Source organism: Antennarius striatus, chromosome 6, assembly GCF_040054535.1.
Source record: "Antennarius striatus isolate MH-2024 chromosome 6, ASM4005453v1, whole genome shotgun sequence".
Classification (NCBI taxonomy): domain Eukaryota; kingdom Metazoa; phylum Chordata; class Actinopteri; order Lophiiformes; family Antennariidae; genus Antennarius; species Antennarius striatus.
The window spans coordinates 5397578-5415332 of record NC_090781.1 but is presented as its reverse complement, the minus strand read 5'-3'; the positions used below and the strand labels follow the sequence as shown (position 1 = coordinate 5415332).

Here is a 17755-nt window from a genome sequence, read left to right as displayed (position 1 = left end):
ACTTGCTTTTTGCTGCCACAATGGCTGAAGGAGGACAAAATGAAGATTTGGTTGCTGATATACTCACAATGCCATTTTCAAGACGCACATTTGAAGAGAAGCTAATTGTTGTGAGATAAAAGAGTATGGATAGACGTGCTTTCAACACTGGCCTCCATGTCAATAGAAAAGGATTTGTTGCTAGAATTAAAACACACAAATAACCTGTGCAACCAAGTCATGGAAGTGTTCTTGAGGAAAGGAGAATGAATTTTGTGTTTTAGTAAGCAGTTTGAATTGCTTAATTAGGTGAGTACAAGCATTTTATTAATTTAATTTAAAAGAGTTTGAATCTGAGACCCCTGCTTTGGAGTCTGCAGCTCACTGTGTATGGCTGTGGACAAATAAAGAGAGAATTCTTAAAGACTCTTCTTACTCAGGTATCTCCCTTGTGAGCTGCAGCACAGTCTCCCAGGACACTTGAGTGTTATTGAGGACAAGGCGCCGAACCCGGGAAAAGACTTCAGCACAATTCAGCTCAAGGATAATTCCTGCCAGTGGATTGAAACTCAAGTTCAGGAACTTCAGGTTGGGGATGTTGGACACGATTTTACTGATCTGGAAAAAATAAAAATAAAAACAAAAATAAAAAGTCAAAGATATTATACAGTTTTGACTGCTGCTTCCTGGACATTACAATTCATATTTCATCATCACCAACATGAAAACACAGGTTTTGCCTTTCTGTTTGAAAAAAATATTTACTGGAAACAAAGTCATCTCATGCACTGGGAATCATGCACTGTGTGGAAAATAAACTACAATGTAGGTTTCATTGATAATAAAATGCATCCTGTTGTTCAATGAAATTTTTAATACGTCTAGTTTTGGGCGACAATACGACAAATAAAGAATCTGATTGTTCAGAGTGGATTTACTAACAGTAAATGAAACATACTCCATTGATAAAAAGACCAAAAGACATCACCTCGTGCCAGTCCTGCAGCTTGTTATGAGACAGGTCCAGTTCCATTACATGGGCACAAAAGGCAGCAATCTCAGCTTCGTCTCCCGACCTGCTGATTCCACAGCCACTCAACACCAGCACACGAGGCAGGTTCAGTCGGTCTGGAGGTGAGGAGGGAGATGATGGTAGGAATAGTTAATGTGGGGACAGCTTACAAGTAACATATATGGCGGCAGTGGCTCAGCGGTAGTGAATCATCCAATGATCCAAGATCGGCAGTTTGATTCCCGCTCCCACCCAGTCATTTTGGAGTGTACTTGTAACATACATCTATATGTATGTTTACATACAGTATACAGTGCACCCTCGTTACTCACGGTTAATGCGTTCCAGGAACCACACGTAAATAAAAAATTCCGCGACAAACTATTCATATTATTATTTACAGTAATTTAAACATTTATGAACTCTCCTCATACTGACATTATTTCCCACACTCTTATTGACTGTTTAAAACACTTTTGTGTCTCGCGGCAGTCTGAAACTCACGGAACGTAGCGTGTACGGTATCGAGTGACTACCTACTAAAAATCTGCGAAGAGGTGAAGTTGCGTGTGTTGCGAGAGGGATTACTGTATCGTGTATATACAGTATGCATTTGTATAGGTATATACATGTACACATACTCTACATATATACACAATCATGCATATTATATAATATTTATATATATACACATACATACATGAGAGAGAGAGTGAGAGAGAGCGAGAGAGAGAGAGAGAGAGAGAGAGAGAGAGAGAGAGAGAGAGACAGACAGAAGGCCTTTGCAACAGCAATCAGTCATTATTCACTTCCAACTCACCTTTCATTGGAGAGCCTTGAGGGCCTGCTGTGGGAACCACAACAACTCCTATACCAGGCCCTCTGCAATAAGGGAAATTCTCTGGACTGTACTTTTCACTCATCACCTCTACAAAGGTACGACCCTCCATGTCCTCTGTTGGCTCCATGGCTCTGCTCAGCGGATCGAGCTCCCGTCAACTTGTCAGGAGTGTGGCAAATACACAGCGCTCACATGTGATATACAGTAGACCTTACCAGGACACACTTCTTGTCAGGGTTATGGGTTGGGCTGCAATAAAGATTGCAAAAATGGACGCAGCCAATATAACTTACCATTGTTATTCTTACCAGAATGAATGGTGAACAAGATTAATCAAAATTACTAAATACAGACACATTAATAGAAGGAGTCTTACCTGAAGAGACGTCTTCCTTGATGTGACCACAATCACTATTCAGAGTCAGCCTCTGTGTTTGTATTGATGACCTATATAAGAAAAATACTTGAGGAAAAAAACTTTGATTTGCATCATATAATAAGTATTAAGTTTTATACAAAAATGTAAAGCTGTCTTAATAGAGAAGACAAAGTCTATAATCATAATCAGTACCATTTTTCACCAAAATACCTTGTAGGACTGTTTCCAGAAGAAATGACAGTCCCATGCTGGATGGACAACTCACAAATAAGTCACCGAGCCTAGCTTAGCCTAGTCTATCCCATAAACCCAGAGGGTCATTAGGACATCTCAGATGGTGTTGGGTTGTCATCATATGGTGTTTCTTGGGCCATTGAACCTGGCGGCACCCATCCCTCTCCAGGTTGGATGCAGTTTAACTTCAGACCCAAAGCTAAAGAGCAAGACCAGTTTTTCTACCTTACTATTAATTTGACAATGACAATTAAGTCAAAACAATAAAAGAGAGTGGGATACCACACCAACAGATCCGATTAACAGGATCCCCTCTCCTCAGAAGCGTTAAAATAAAACAAATTCTATCAATGAAAATAAAAGCATTCATTGACAAGTGGCGAAATGTTAATATTTTCGTCACTAGTTTTCCTGTGCAGAGGTACAAATTCAAGGCCACTTCACATCACTTCATTTGAGGATCCCGGCTCAACACTACAATTAGGGTTGAGCTGTATACTTGTTTCAGACCAGTATCCGGTACGAATAACATTTTTAAAGAGTACGAGCACGATACGAGTAAAACTCGTCAATACTCGTGCTTCTGCTGAAGAATCCTCATAACCAACGTTTCCCAACCTTTTCTGCGCCATGGACCGGTTTCATCTAAGACAATATTTTCACCGACCGGTCTTCATTTGCTTGATCATCGCTGATGATGCCAGGACAGCTGTAGTCTAATAATAAATCATCCGCATTGGTTTTATGTAAAATGCATCAACAGACAATAAACAACCTTTTTTTCATAAACTGATAATCAACAATTCTGTAAACAAAATAATTAGAAGAAATAATTATATTAAAAACCCAATTATAGGTCCTAGGTGAGGGACCAGACAAAGGACTGCTCAAAGACCCTAAATGATGATTACAAACAATGGAACACGTTTTCCTTTGCCTGGACACGGGTCACCGGGGTCCCCCTCTGGAGCCAGGCCTGGAGGTGGGGCTTGAAGGCGAGCGCCTGGCGGCCGGGCCTGCACTCCTGGGGCCCGGTCGGGCGCATTCCGAAAGAAAAATGTGGGTCCGTCTTCCCATGGGCTCACCCCCTGTGGGAGGGGCCATTGTGTCGGGTGCATTGTGAGCCGGGCGGTGGCCGAAGGCAGGGACCTTGGCGATCCGATCACCAACAGAAGCTGGCTCTTGGGACGTGGAATGTCACCTCTCTGGCAGGGAAGGAGCCTGAGCTGATGTGTGAGGTCGAGAAGTTCCGAGTAGATATAGTCGGGCTCACCTCCACACACAGCAGGGCTCTGGTACCAGTCCTCTCGAGAGGGGTTGGACTCTCTTCCATTCTGGAGTTGCCCATGGTGAGAGACGCCGAGCAGGTGTGGGTATACTTATAGCCCCCCGGCTTGGCGCCTGTACATTGGGGTTCACCCCGATGGACGAGAGGGTAGCCTCCCTCCGCTTTCGGGTGGGGGGACGGGTCCTGACTGTTGTTTGTGCTTATGCACCAAACAGCAGTTCAGAGTACACACCCTTTTTGGAGTCCTTGGAGGGGGTGCTGGAAAGTGCTCCCACTGGGGACTCCATCGTTCTGCTGGGAGACTTCAATGCTCACGTGGGCAATGACAGTGAGACCTGGAAGGGCGTGATTGGGAAGAACGGCCCCCCCAATCAGAACCCGAGTGGTGTTCAGTTATTGGACTTCTGTGCTCGTCATGGACTGTCCATAACAAACACCATGTTCAGACATAAGGGTATCCATATGTGCACTTGGCACCAGGACACCCTAGGCCACAGTTCGATGATCGACTTTGTGGTTGTGTCATCGGACTTGCGGCCGTATGTCTTGGACACTCGGGTGAAGAGAGGGGCGGAGCACTCAACCGATCACCACCTGGTGGTGTGTTGGCTCCAATGGTGGGGGAAGATGCCGGTCCGACCTGGCAGACCCAAACGTATTGTGAGGGTCTGCTGGGAATGCCTGGCGGAATCCCCTGTCAGAAGGAGTTTCAACTCCCACCTCCTCCAAAACTTCACCCACGTTCCGGGGGAGGCGGGGGACATTGAGTCTGAGTGGACCATGTTAGGCGCCTCCATTGTCGAGGCGGCCGACCGCAGTTGTGGCCGTAAGGTGGTCGGTGCCTGTCGTGGCGGCAACCCCAGAACCCGCTGGTGGACATCAGCGGTAAGGGATGCCGCCAAGCTGAAGAAGGAGTCCTATCAGGCCTTTTTTACCTGTGGGACTCCTGAGGCAGCTGATAGGTACTGGCTGGCCAAGCGGAATGCAGCTTTGGTGGTTGCTGAGGCAAAAACTCGGGCGTGGGAGGAGTTCGGTGAGGCCTTGGAGGACGGCTTCCAGGCGGCTTCAAAGAAATTCTGGTCCACCATCACGCGTCTCAGGAGGGGGAAGCAGTGCAGCATCAACATTGTGTATAGTGGGGATGGGGCACTGCTGACCTCAACTCGGGACGTTGTGACTCGGTGGGGAGAATACTTCGAAGGCCTCCTCAATCCCGCAGACACGCCTTTCCATGAGGAAGCAGTCTGGGTTCTCTGAGGCGGGCTCTTCTATCTCTCGGGTTGAGGTCACTGAGGTAGTTAAAAAGCTCCTCGGTGGCAGGGCCCCGGGGGTGGATGAGATCCGCCCGGAGTTCCCAAAGGCTCTGGATGTTGTGGGGCTGTCCTGGTTGACACGCCTCTGCAACATCGCGTGGACATCGGGGACAGTGCCTCTGGATTTGCAGACTGGGGTGGTGGTCCCCCTTTTTAAGCAGGGGGACCGGAGGGTGTGCTCCAACTACAGGGGGATCACACTTCTCAGCCTCCCTGGCAAGGTCTATTCAGGGGTTCTGGAGAGGAGGGTTCGTCGGGAAGTCGAATCTCGGATTAAGGAGGAGCAGTGTGGTTTTCGTCCTGGCCGTGGAACAGTGGACCAGCTCTACACCCTCCGCAGGGTCTTTGAGGGGACATGGGAGTTCGCCCAACCAGTCTACATGTGTTTTGTGGACTTGGAGAAGGCGTTCGACCGTGTTCCTCGGGGGTTTCTGTGGGGGGTGCTTCGGGAGTATGGGGTACCGAACCCCTTGATAAGGACTGTTCGGTCCCTGTACGACCGATGTCAGAGTTTGGTCCGCATTGCTGGCAGTAAGTTGGATTCGTTTCCAGTGAGGGTTGGACTCCGCCAAGGCTGCCCTTTGTCACCGATTCTGTTCATAACTTTTATGGACAGAATTTCTAGGGATGACCCAGGACATGCTGGAGAGACTATGTCTCTCGGCTGGCCTGGGAACGCCTTGGGATTCTCCCGGAGGAGATGGACGAAGTGGCTAGGGAGAGGGAAGTCTGGGCTTCCCTGCTTAAGCTGCTGCTCCCGCGACCCGACCCCTGATAAGCGGAAGAGAATGGATGGATGGATGGATGGATGGATAAAAACTCAATTCAAGTGACTGCACTAATGTTTATTTTGAAATATAGCTACATACATAACACCCGCCTCACCCGCAAAGCCATCAGCATTGCAGGTGATCCCACCCACCCCTCTCATAGCCTTTTCAGCCTGCTGCCATCAGGTAGGAGACTGCAGAGTCTGCGGGCCAGAACCAGCAGGCTCAAGGACAGTTTCTCTCACAAGGCGGTCAGGAGGCTCAACTCCCTCCCTGCTCTGCCCCCTGTGCCTGCGTTGTCCTGCCTGCGTTGTCCTGCCTGCGTTGTCCTGCCTGCGTTGTACTGCCTGTTGTACTGTCTACAGTGGATCAGAGGGGACTGCAATTTCATCTGTACTGTATGTCGTGCATATATGGTACATTTGACAATAAAGCTGAATTTGACTTTGACATATAATCAGTACATTCAACGTAGGAGAAATACTGATAATTTACAATGAAAGGGTGAACAAGTCAATTAAATAATAATTACTATAATGACAATTCGTGTTTGGGGACTGCTGATCTAGGGCTAACGGGAGACAATGACAACTAAAGTGTGTTCCGGACGTTCAGTCTACTCCGCAGTTTGGTTTTCTCTATGGTCACTGCAGAAAATCCTGCAGTGACCGTAAAGACAGGAGGTTGGAAATGGAAGCAGGGTTTTTGATACTTTTTGGCCATCTCAGAACATTCTCCTTTGACTTTAATCCAGAACACTTGTGCAGTTGTGAGCGCTTACTTGAGGGGTAACGGCTGGTAACCTGTCACATGACCTAGACCCGTCAAGAGGCACAGACACATGCATTTGTAGTGGGTTTAACTCTGCGTTGTGTAATTTTTATAGTTATGGCAAATGAAGACACCTTCTTCTTTCGGCAATGAGTTTTATTGTTAGCGAGCAGGAATCCAAGGTTCGCACATGGCAGACCAGTAGCATTTATGCTAGGGTACGTCTCCATCTAACAATGTCCATCCACGAATTAGTGAATTGTCCTTACTGGGGTCGGCAAGGGTCCACAGCAATGTACCTGACGAGCGGAACTTTTTCCGTAAAGCTCGCAAGAAACGTCCACCAGTTGACTTCTCAAAGCACCGTCATCCCGTTTCTCCTCCGTCCGCTGCAACTGCTTGTCTCTCGCACACCCCGAGAACTTTTTTTCGAACCCCAGTCAAACACCCTAACATGTAAACGGAAATGCAAATTTCCGCATTTCAAAATAAAAGTATAAACTTCCCTTACAGAAAATTTCAAAATATAGGCTGTCCCGGTTTCATCATACAGCGCAACAACATACTACAGCTACATTCACCCCTACTGTTTTGCGCTGCATGATGAACAAGGCTCACAATCTAAACCCCAAGTAACATACAACCCATTAACCAAAACAAAAATAAAAAAAATACGGTGTCCCAGATATAAGTGCAACTAAGTAATTCCCCTCACTATAACACAGTTATTAGCCCATCCAGTCAATACGACTATCCAATTAAGGATCAGGAAAAGAATGAGGTGATCAAACTCACACTTCACCATGGGAAAATGTGCCATATACACATTTATACAAGCTCCGGAATACATAGTTATTAAAATGCACCCTTCTTATACCATACACCTTTACAAAATTAAAGAAAATGAAAGCACGGCAGAACAAAAACAAAACTTCACCCCAACAAAACAATATGAACCCCTAGAGGAAAACCTACTTCCTAATTCACAAACTGAACCCTCTGCGTAGACATAGTCTGAATAAGTCTATTAACAGGTCTCACCAACCTGCCCAATCTAGTGCGGAGTCCCCCTTGTAAAGAACCCACAGCACCCTCCCCATGAACATTAGACACAGGTCGAACATCACTCATGGCCACAGATCCCCCGCGTGAAGTTCCAACCGTATCTGCAGAAACACCAAACACAGTCCCAACACTACCAGTGTCACTGAACCAATCCATCAACTGGCAGTCACCTGAGCATGACCCTGCAGACCTTGTGTCCCCATTCCCGGAACTTTCACCAACCCTTGGAACACCCATCGCCTGCCCACTCAGATCATCCCCAGACCCAGTGACAGCACCATGAGCAATAGATGGCATGGACCGATCTTCCTCATCCACAACCGGATGTTCAGACATGTCAGATACCCACCGGGCAGTCCTGACATCACTCCGCACCAAGTCACTCATCATACTCGCATCTCGGCTCTGGCACTCGCTGGAAACAGAAAAGTTGTCCTGATCAGCCTCATCCCACGATGGTAGAGGCAGAAAATTAACAGGCATGATCAGATTCCTATGTACTGTCCTGCACCGACCTGAAACTGGGTGTTGAATCTTGTACGTGTGAAGCTGGTCATTCTTGCTAGCAACCACATAAACGGCATTCTCCCACCGATCAGCCAATTTCTTTTTCCCCCTTTCCCCCTTGTTGGCCAGCAGGACTCTGTCACCTACCTCAACAGAGAAACCCTTCATTTTCTCATTATACACCTCAGCTTGTTTGGCCTGCCGTGTACTGATATGTTTTTGAGCAAGTGACATGGCCTCTCTCAGATCTTCCCCAAGAGATTGAACATACTTGTCAACATCCACCGTCTCCCCATCCAAGAGAACACTTTCAAACATCACATCCACAGGCAACCGAGGCGTACGACCAAACATCAGAAAGAAAGGTGGGAACCCTGTGGTTTCATGAACGGTGCAATTGTATGCAAAAGTCAGCGTATTCAACATTTGAGGCCATTTCACTTTCGAGCGAGGCGGTAACGCCCGAATCATTGAACCCAAAGTGCGGTTAAAACGTTCAGCCTGGCCATTACCCATTGGATGATACGGCGTGATATGCGACTTTCCAACCCCAGCCAACTGCAAAAGCTCGGCTACAAGCGAACTTTCAAAATTAGCACCTTGGTCCGAATGAAGACGTGCTGGGAACCCATACACTGAAAAAAAAAATTTCCACAGTACACGAGCAACCGTCTTAGCAGTTTGGTTAGGACAGGGATAAGCACAAGCCAGTCTGGTAAAATGATCAGTAACCACTAGAACGTCAACTGACTTGTTGTTCACATCCTCCGCAGACCAAAAATCAACACAAACCAATTCCATTGGTGCAGTTGTGACAATGGAAACAAGTGGAGCTCTAGCTTCCGGCTCTGGAGCTTTGCTCAACACACATCTCTTACATTGTGCGACGTACAGTTTAATGTCATCAGTCATTGTGTTCCAGTAGAAACGTTGTCTGGCAAGCCACAGAGTGCGATGCTGTCCCTGGTGACCAGCATCATCGTGCACACCTCTCAGCACTCGGCATCTTAATGACACTGGAACAACATATTGAAAAACATTCTTTTTGTTCACAGGATGCTTAGAAACACGATAGAGTACCCCCAATCGAGTCGTTAGTTTTCCCCACTGTTTCAGCGTCCTGTTAGTCTCTTCAGATTCATGAAGCCTCTCTCTGCGAGACGGGCGGCGGCCTCTGTCCACAAAGAACCGCACTCTGCTCAAAACCGGATCGCGAGACTGCATCTGATGCAGTTCCTCACGAGTCAAAACCGGCAGTGGGCTCTGTCCCATCGAAACCACTTGCTGTAGCTGCTGAACATGGGACACAGCCCGCAGTAAAACTCCATCGTCCCAATGGCGATGCACGTCCAGCACAGCAGACACTTCTTCCCGTGATATGTTACCCACAGGTCCAGACCCACCCACACTGACTCTGGAAGGGTCTGGAATAGGCGCAGATTGCTCTCCCAACCCTTGATCCTCACAGGAGATGTGAAACACATCCTGGACATGGGGCACAGAGACACAGTTAGCTTCCTTCAACAAAATATCATATGGGGTTCTAGTCAGCCTGTGCATCACCCCACACTTGACAAACGGTTCCCGACTTAGAGCATCAGCCACCGTGTTCTTGGGCCCAGGAATGTACTGAATGTCAAAATCAAAGGGAGCTAGCTTAGACACCCATCTATGCTCACACGCATCCAGTATAGGTTTAGTCAAGATGTATTTAAGAGGGTTGTTATCAGTCCACACAGTGAACTTATGTCCCTGCAACCAGGGTCAGTGGCTATACCTTTCTCGGAAACCACATGCCCCAAAAACTTCACTGACCTCCTCAGAAACTTACACTTTGCAGGGGAGAGCTTCAGATTGTGTTCCTGCAAGCGTTTGAAAACAGTCTCAAGCCTCTCCAAACACTCCTTCTCCATCCTGCCAAAGACCAATACATCGTCAAGGTAACAAAGCATGGACATGAAATTCTGGTCACCAAAAATGGTAAGCATCATCCTCATAAAAGTGGCTGGACTATTACAAAGACCCTGAGGCATGCGATTGTATTCATGCAATCCGAGAGGCGATGAGAAAGCTGTGTACTTCTTATCGTCCTCATGGAGTGGCACATTGTAATAGCCAGATATCAAATCCAGTGTACAGAAAAAGGTATTGCCTCCCAGCGCAGCCAAAACATCGGCTTGGTGAGGCAGAGGGTGTGCATCCTTAACTGTACGAGCATTAAGCCAGCGAAAATCAGTGCACAGTCTCAGTTGGCCATTTTTCTTCCAGCACAAAACCAAGGGAGAAGCATACTCACTACTCGATTTTCTGATTATGTCCCGCTCTTCCATTTCGTCCAGTGTCTCCCTCAACTTTTGGTAGTGAGCAGGTGAGAGACGGCGGTATGGCAAGCGGAAGGGACGGTCATCAGTCAAACGAATGCGATGACAAAACCCAGTAGCCTCTCCACAATCCAAATTATGTCTGGAAAACACCCTCTCATACTTCACGATCAGGTCAGACAGTTTCTCTTTCCAGAATGGAGATGTCTCACACTGCCAATTCCTGGAGTCCCAAATTCTTTAGTCTAGCATTTCTGCTTCTCATACGATTTCTCCCTGAGCCCTGTGATTTCAAACCGTCACAACTGTCAGTGCTGACCCTCCCCACGCACTGCTGACTCACTTGTTCACCACCATCCTCAAAATCTTCCAAAGCAATGCATTGGGAAACATCAGCCACTTTCGCATTTCTCCTCAATATCATTTTGGACCTAGTCGGATTTATCACTTTCACAGGAATCCATCCATCCCCCCACAAAGGAGTCACCACTCTGCCAACCAGTATGTTTCGGGGCATACAGCGTGATGAGCTCGGTTCCACCACAACAGTACTACCGGCAGATAGTCTGGTCCCAGGTGGAAGACGACCCCACACTACATGTTCGCTCAGGGGCTCCAATGTAACAGCTTTCTTCAGTCTAACTGTTCCCACCTTATCCGGAATTTCATCCCCACGCCACCTTTCCAAATTTGCGAGAAATCGGATAAACTCACTCGCACCCTGCTGCTGCGATGACTCAGGTTTGCTCAGAATACGCCAATAGGCCTCACTAGCCTTAAACTGCTTGATGACTGGTTTAAGCAGGTTAGTCCCCACGATTATCTCGTCCACCTGTCCATCAACAACCAACACTGGGACAACATAGTCGGAGTCAAACAGTCTGAGTTTCAGATCACAAATCCCCACTGGCTCAGTTTGCTTCCCACCACACCCAATGAGAACAATGTCCGTAGGGGACAAGACATCACCATGTACAACTCCGGCCTCCCTCAACTGAGGTACAATGTCCGCACGCAGAGAAGTAGCCATGGACCCACTATCTAACATCCCCCGAATTTCAACTTTGTCCCCAACAACCACAGTAGTGAAAAACAAACCATCACTTTTGCCTACTCTCGTGGTGTTCTGAAAAACCACTGTTTTATCTGGTGAAGCTGATTCCCGTGCAGCCGAGAACAGAGACTGAATATCATCATCATTGGAGGAGAAACCACTTAGCTCCACATTGCCCTCCACCAAGTTGGAGCCAGCTAGTTTCCCGAATCCTGTGAAACCCGAGGCGCGTGAGATGGCCGAAAAGATGCTGGTTTCTTACAGTTTGCACCTATGTGACCTGGCGACCTGACCTGACTGTCCATCCGGCAGTGTGCGCTAGTGCCGTGGTCAGAGCTGCCACAGACCTTACAGTCACGGGTCTGACTCTTAACACCATTCCGGGAAGAACTGCGACCTAGCTGAACACTACAAGAAAGTGTCTGTTCCAGCAAACTCAGAACTCTATCTAGAGTATGACCCTCATCACTGGAGCTGGGCTGAGCTGATGTTGCTCTAACGTCAGGTGCGATGTACCCACCCACCTGAGCACCACAAACTGTCCCACCCTGGCTCGATATACCCTCCACCCCTGTCTGTACAGAGCTCTGGGCCCCACAAAATGTCTGCACCTTTCTGTTATTATCCAGGTGTTCCTGCACTTCCTTAGCGGACCACTCACGAGGGGGCTTGGTTTTAAAAATCAGAGCCAATTCTTTGTCAGGACAGTTGCGGATAAACATGATGACTACATGACGATTCAGATCAGTAGTAGGTTCACCTTTACTGACGAGGCATTGTTCTGTCAATTCAGCTGCTTTGTTGAGCCTAATCCAGTAATCTAAAGATCTTTCTCCAGCTAAAGGCAACACCGCGTAAAAATCAGCCAAAGGCAGGTCCGAATGTACAACATCCCCAAAATGGCATCTGAGAACACCATATATCACATTGACGTCTGTAACATCAGGGTTGCTGCGCAGCCATACTTTGGTAATATCCCTAGCTCTGCCCATTAACCGACCCACAACCTCATCAACACATTTTTTCCCAATGAAACCTTGTTTCACAGAGTAATTTCGCATTAGCTCCTCCCACTCTGAAAGAGAGTACTTATCTGAGCTATCCCCCCTAAAGTAAGGCGGAGCATTGACATCAGATCGTAACACTAAGTTCAATTTAGATGCATCAATGACAGTGGCACCACAGTGGCCTGAATGGGAAACATTCTGACATCTATCGGCGGCCACTTCCAGTGTTCGGTCAGAGGAATTTGCATGCTACAGACTAGCTTTAATGGACTCGCCGATCTCAGCTCCAATCGACCTCACCAGCTCTGCGAGCTGGCCAGGAGATGCTCCCAACCCGGAATCGGTCACGTTCTGAAGTGGAGGGTCTATAGGTGACAAACCTGGACTAAATGGCAGTGGCATGACTACAGAGTCACTCAATCCCCGTAACTCGCTCCTTTCCATAGAGTGACATGGCTCTACACGGCTCCCTGGCGTGGACTTTGACACAGGGGTATACATCAAACCACCTCTACCACGTCCCCCACTCATAAACGGATTAATGTTAAATGACTCCATATTGATGCAACGTACAATTATCACAGTGAGAATATTAGCAACAAACAAGTCACCAACTGCTGAAACAGAGTACAATGTTCGTATGAATCCTCAGCACTTTGAATCAGTTCACAAAGGATAAAGTTTCTTCATGCAGTCCGAGCAGGAACGATGACACCAGTGCACACGTCCGATAGCTTCCTAATAATCTCTGGTTCCCGCCGAAACCTCGCAGATTCCCACGTCCTACCTCGTACTGCAGCAACGAAGGTGGTCAGCTCCAGCCAACCAGTCGAAGGGTCACGGCACCAATTTTTGTAGTGGGTTTAACTCTGCGTTGTGTAATTTTTATAGTTATGGCAAATGAAGACACCTTCTCCTTTCGGTAATGAGTTTTATTGTTAGCGAGCAGGAATCCAAGGTTCGCACATGGCAGACCAGTAGCATTTATGCTAGGGTACGTCTCCATCTAACAATGTCCATCCACGAATTAGTGAATTGTCCTTACTGGGGTCGGCAAGGGTCCACAGCAATGTACCTGACGAGCGGAACTTTTTCCGTAAAGCTCGCAAGAAACGTCCACCAGTTGACTTCTCAAAGCACCGTCATCCCGTTTCTCCTCCGTCCGCTGCACCTGCTTGTCTCTCGCACACCCCGAGAACTTTTTTTCGAACCCCAGTCAAACACCCTAACATGTAAACGGAAATGCAAATTTCCGCATTTCAAAATAAAAGTATAAACTTCCCTTACAGAAAATTTCAAAATATAGGCTGTCCCGGTTTCATTATACAGCGCAACAACATACTACAGCTACACATTCGTTCGCACATCATTCCGCACAGAATGTCACTTTTCAAAACAAAACATCTTTATAATGGTAATCAATAAAAAATAGAAAGTCAAATGTTCTCTGTGGCCCGGTATCTAATGTCCCGCAACCCGGTACCGGGTCACGACCCAGTGGTTGGAGACCACTGACATAGATGGATGTAACAGAGAATCGGGTAAGTAAAACATCTTTCGATAAATAATAATAAAATAAAACAGAGGTAATGTAAAAAAAAAATTTTTCTGTGCGACCTGGTACTAACTGACCCATGGACCGGTACCAGTCCTTGACCCGGTGGTTGCGGACCCCTGCTCATAACTGACTGTCTTCACGCTCTGTGAATGGCTAGTCACACACAGCACCCGCCCCTCCCTGCAGAGACTGCAACCAGAGCAGAGCTGTGGCTGCCCCACTCTCGCACTCACACACAGACATTGACTGATCTCTGTGTGGCTTCACTGTGTGGCTTCACTGCTCTCCTTAGGTTTTCTTCAGCTTGCCTCTATTTCAGTCTACTTAAGGTTACTTAATGAACTTCATTCATTTTCCTCCGCGCTTCATCCGCTTGCACGGGTCACGGGGAGGTGAAGCATATCCCAGCTGGCAATGGGCGTGAGGCGTGGCAAGCTCCAGGCGCGACACCAGTGCACCGCGGAGCTACACAGAGACATACAAACACACACACTCACTCACCATGGACAATTTGAAATGGCCAATTAACCCGAAGTACATGTTTTTGGAGGTGGAAGGAAGCCGGGGAACCCGGAGAGAACCCATGCAGACACGAGGAGAACATGCAAACTCCAGACTTGTTTCTTGTTTTTTTTTTCTTTCACATTTTTTTCTTGAAGTGCATTTGACCAGACAGAGCTGATAACATGAGGTCACTGCCTCCACTCCAGTCTTTTTTTTTAATCTGCTTGCTCTTATTTTGATACTTTCTCACTTCAGTTCAAATTAATAATTTTGATACTGTATAGTTATTCTAACTGTTACATAGCACATGCAAACACACACATACACACGTGTAGTTCGCTCAATCATTTAGAATGACTTTAGTTATTTTAAGTGAGGTAAATGTGTTTGACTGACAAGTTGTTGGACTTACAAACTCAGTCATGGAATGAATTAATCTCATATCCAACATACTACTGTATATATTTACATATAAAAGTATTTGGGATTGTCAACACATAATCAAGTAATATAGAGAGAGATGTGAGACATCACAGAGCAATAGACTGACAACATGGTAGTACTGTCTGTGTGCAGGGTACATTTTATTATGAGATATCTTCTGTCATGGTTTTCTTCAGGATGTGAACACGGTCTAAAAGCTAGAGTTTGCTGAATTAATGATATTCACCTTTGAAAGGTTTCACACAACTAGTCAGTGCCCAACCAGTCTGGCCATGACATGCTCCCATACTGTATATTTGCCGTGGGGTTAAAAATCCTATAATATTCTAACAATATATTGTATGCATTTACTGATGTCTGACATGAGAAAAAATATTTTTGCTGTCCAAACTCATTAAAAGTATTACCCATGAAGTATGTATGTACTGTATTTTTCAGATCACAAACGCAAAAATTAACATATAAGAAACGCATTAATTGAGAAGAGGGATATATCAAGAGCACAGAAACAAAAACAAACATGTCCACATAATAGCAAAAGACGTGGACTGAGCATTACATATCAAGCATTCCTTATTAAACCATGGACAATAATATCATAATCATTCACAAACTTTACCTTTGCAACTTATTGCCATGAAAATGTATAAAAGATGTTTCAACTGAATGTTCTTTTAGTAACACTTAAGCTGAAATTTTATATTGTGTTTTTCAAAATACCACTTAATATCCATATTCACCCAAGTACATTGCCAAGGACATACAACTAAATGTTGGTAATTGAGGTAATTAGAAACAGAAAAGTCAAAATTAGAAGCAATATTTTGGCTAAAATCCTTAAGTCATTGTACAATGAAGACAGTCTCCAAGTATCCATCATATTGTCAAGTTTATATATACAGTTTGTACCTGTAACGTACCCTTTTCAGTATTTTCTTCCAAGGGGTTTCTTTGTTTGTTTTCAAGCACCACCTACCACCCACCCATTGCAACAAATTGTGTACAATCGTCTGTAAGATTAAACTTTAATTTTTACTAGAACATCCACTTCTGGAAAGGGATGCAGCTTGCCCAAAGTCACGTGCATTTGAAGCCACCAACACACACAATCCCTGACCTGAGGATGATTAACAGTGAAATCCACGATAAAACTTCACACTTTTTGACAATATTGTGCTATATTGGAGCCCACATGATCAACAGAGGTGCAGGTATTTTAAATGTGACATGTGTTTTTATTTGCTTTAATAATATGGAGTTCACAACACCAAATATCCATTACAAGTACATTTATTTAATTAGATTTCCACCTGATTTATGAGTGAGTGCCAGTAACTAGCAATAATAGTTTGGGGGACACTGGACATAATATCAATAATAATAATAGCAACACTAACATGGAACTGATAAGAAAAGTTATTGGTGTGCATAGTGGGTACTCCATGAGTTAATGCATGTTTTGATTTTTTTTAAAAATATGTCATGGCCGTATTGTTATGATAACAGGACGATATGGCACAGACAATAAAACTTGTAAATGGCGTTTTGCTGTAATCATTATATTGCTGATCCCTAACCCTATACGGAAAATATATTTCCCCCTTTAAAACCAAATGTTAAGGAAAGAACATTTAACCACTCATTTAACGGAAAACTAATGTTTTGTAGTCGAAAAGCAGACAGTCTCCTGTTCATACAAATCTGTTTCCCAATAGCAGCTCGAAGGAGCAAGAGATAAAATTAGAGGGCAGCGATAGTAATATACTTTCAATAAACGATACATAATGACGCTATCCTTCAATAAAGTATCTTAACCTCATAGATCAGAATGTCGTCGTTTTACATACCTTCAAAGTCTACTTTGAATTCTCCTTGTTGATAAAAAACAAATAACCTGTCATTCTGCTCCGTCGTCTATCCCGGAAGTGACGTATTATTACGCCTAACACAATAAAAATTCTTACTTCCTTTATAGTAGCGTAACAATTGAAACATGTACTGAAGATGACATTAAAACTGCAGAATATAGTTAAAAATAATTGTAATAAACATTTAGAATGGTCCTATAATGCTACTGTATCGCTGCCATTGTGAATTCCTGCCAGTTGATATTGTTGATTTTTTTAAAATTTACATATAGTATGTATTTTCCTATCTGTATATTGCTTACCTGGTTATCTGCAGATGTTGTGCATAATGTGTTGACAAATTTTTTTAACATATCGAAACCTTCTTAAAATTAATTCTAATTTTTCAGACTTTCCAGGAAACACAATACTGACCTATTTGTTGATGATTTAGAGGATTTTAGGTAAATATGTATTCATATTATATATATATTTACACACACACACACACACACACACACATAAATGAATGAAATAAATGAATGAGATATTATAAAATTACCTTTACCAAGGATAAGTGGTCTGGGCAGTTTACAGTCAGCAATACATCAAGTTCAGTCAAGTATGTGGACAGCAGTGTGCCTGGATGTCTGTATAGGTTCTCAGTCATCCAGGTCATGGTTATCCAAAAGCTGTTTAAGTCAATCCACTGGACGTTAAGAAAGTTCTTGAAGACGTTTTGTCTCTCTTCCAAGAGACTTCTTCAGTTCAGAGGGTGGCTGATCATGTCCCGGCTTATAAACCCTGTGGCGTTGAGGAGCCAGACGGGTTTCAACGATGGTCGTTGGAATGTGAATAGCA

The 17755-nt window shown here is 45.2% G+C and overlaps 1 protein-coding gene across 3 annotated transcripts in view; it reads right to left on the bottom strand.

Annotated features, from left to right (window-relative positions):
* Positions 1-17520, bottom strand: part of tbcela (tubulin folding cofactor E-like a) — a 57180-nt gene extending 39660 nt beyond the window's left edge. Inside the window, exons 1-5 of one of the 3 annotated variants that reach the window (XM_068316903.1) lie at positions 17463-17520; positions 2209-2279; positions 1812-2081; positions 968-1107; positions 416-597 (exon numbers count right to left, since the gene is read on the bottom strand). In XM_068316903.1, the coding sequence (XP_068173004.1) occupies positions 416-597; positions 968-1107; positions 1812-1959 (470 nt within the window). In that variant the 5' untranslated portion in view covers positions 1960-2081; positions 2209-2279; positions 17463-17520. Of the gene's footprint in view, positions 1-415; positions 598-967; positions 1108-1811; positions 2082-2208; positions 2280-16894; positions 16964-17456 lie in introns of those variants that run through there. The other 2 variants (XM_068316905.1, XM_068316902.1) reach the window with 2 other exon arrangements.
* Positions 17521-17755: the final 235 nt, after the last annotated feature.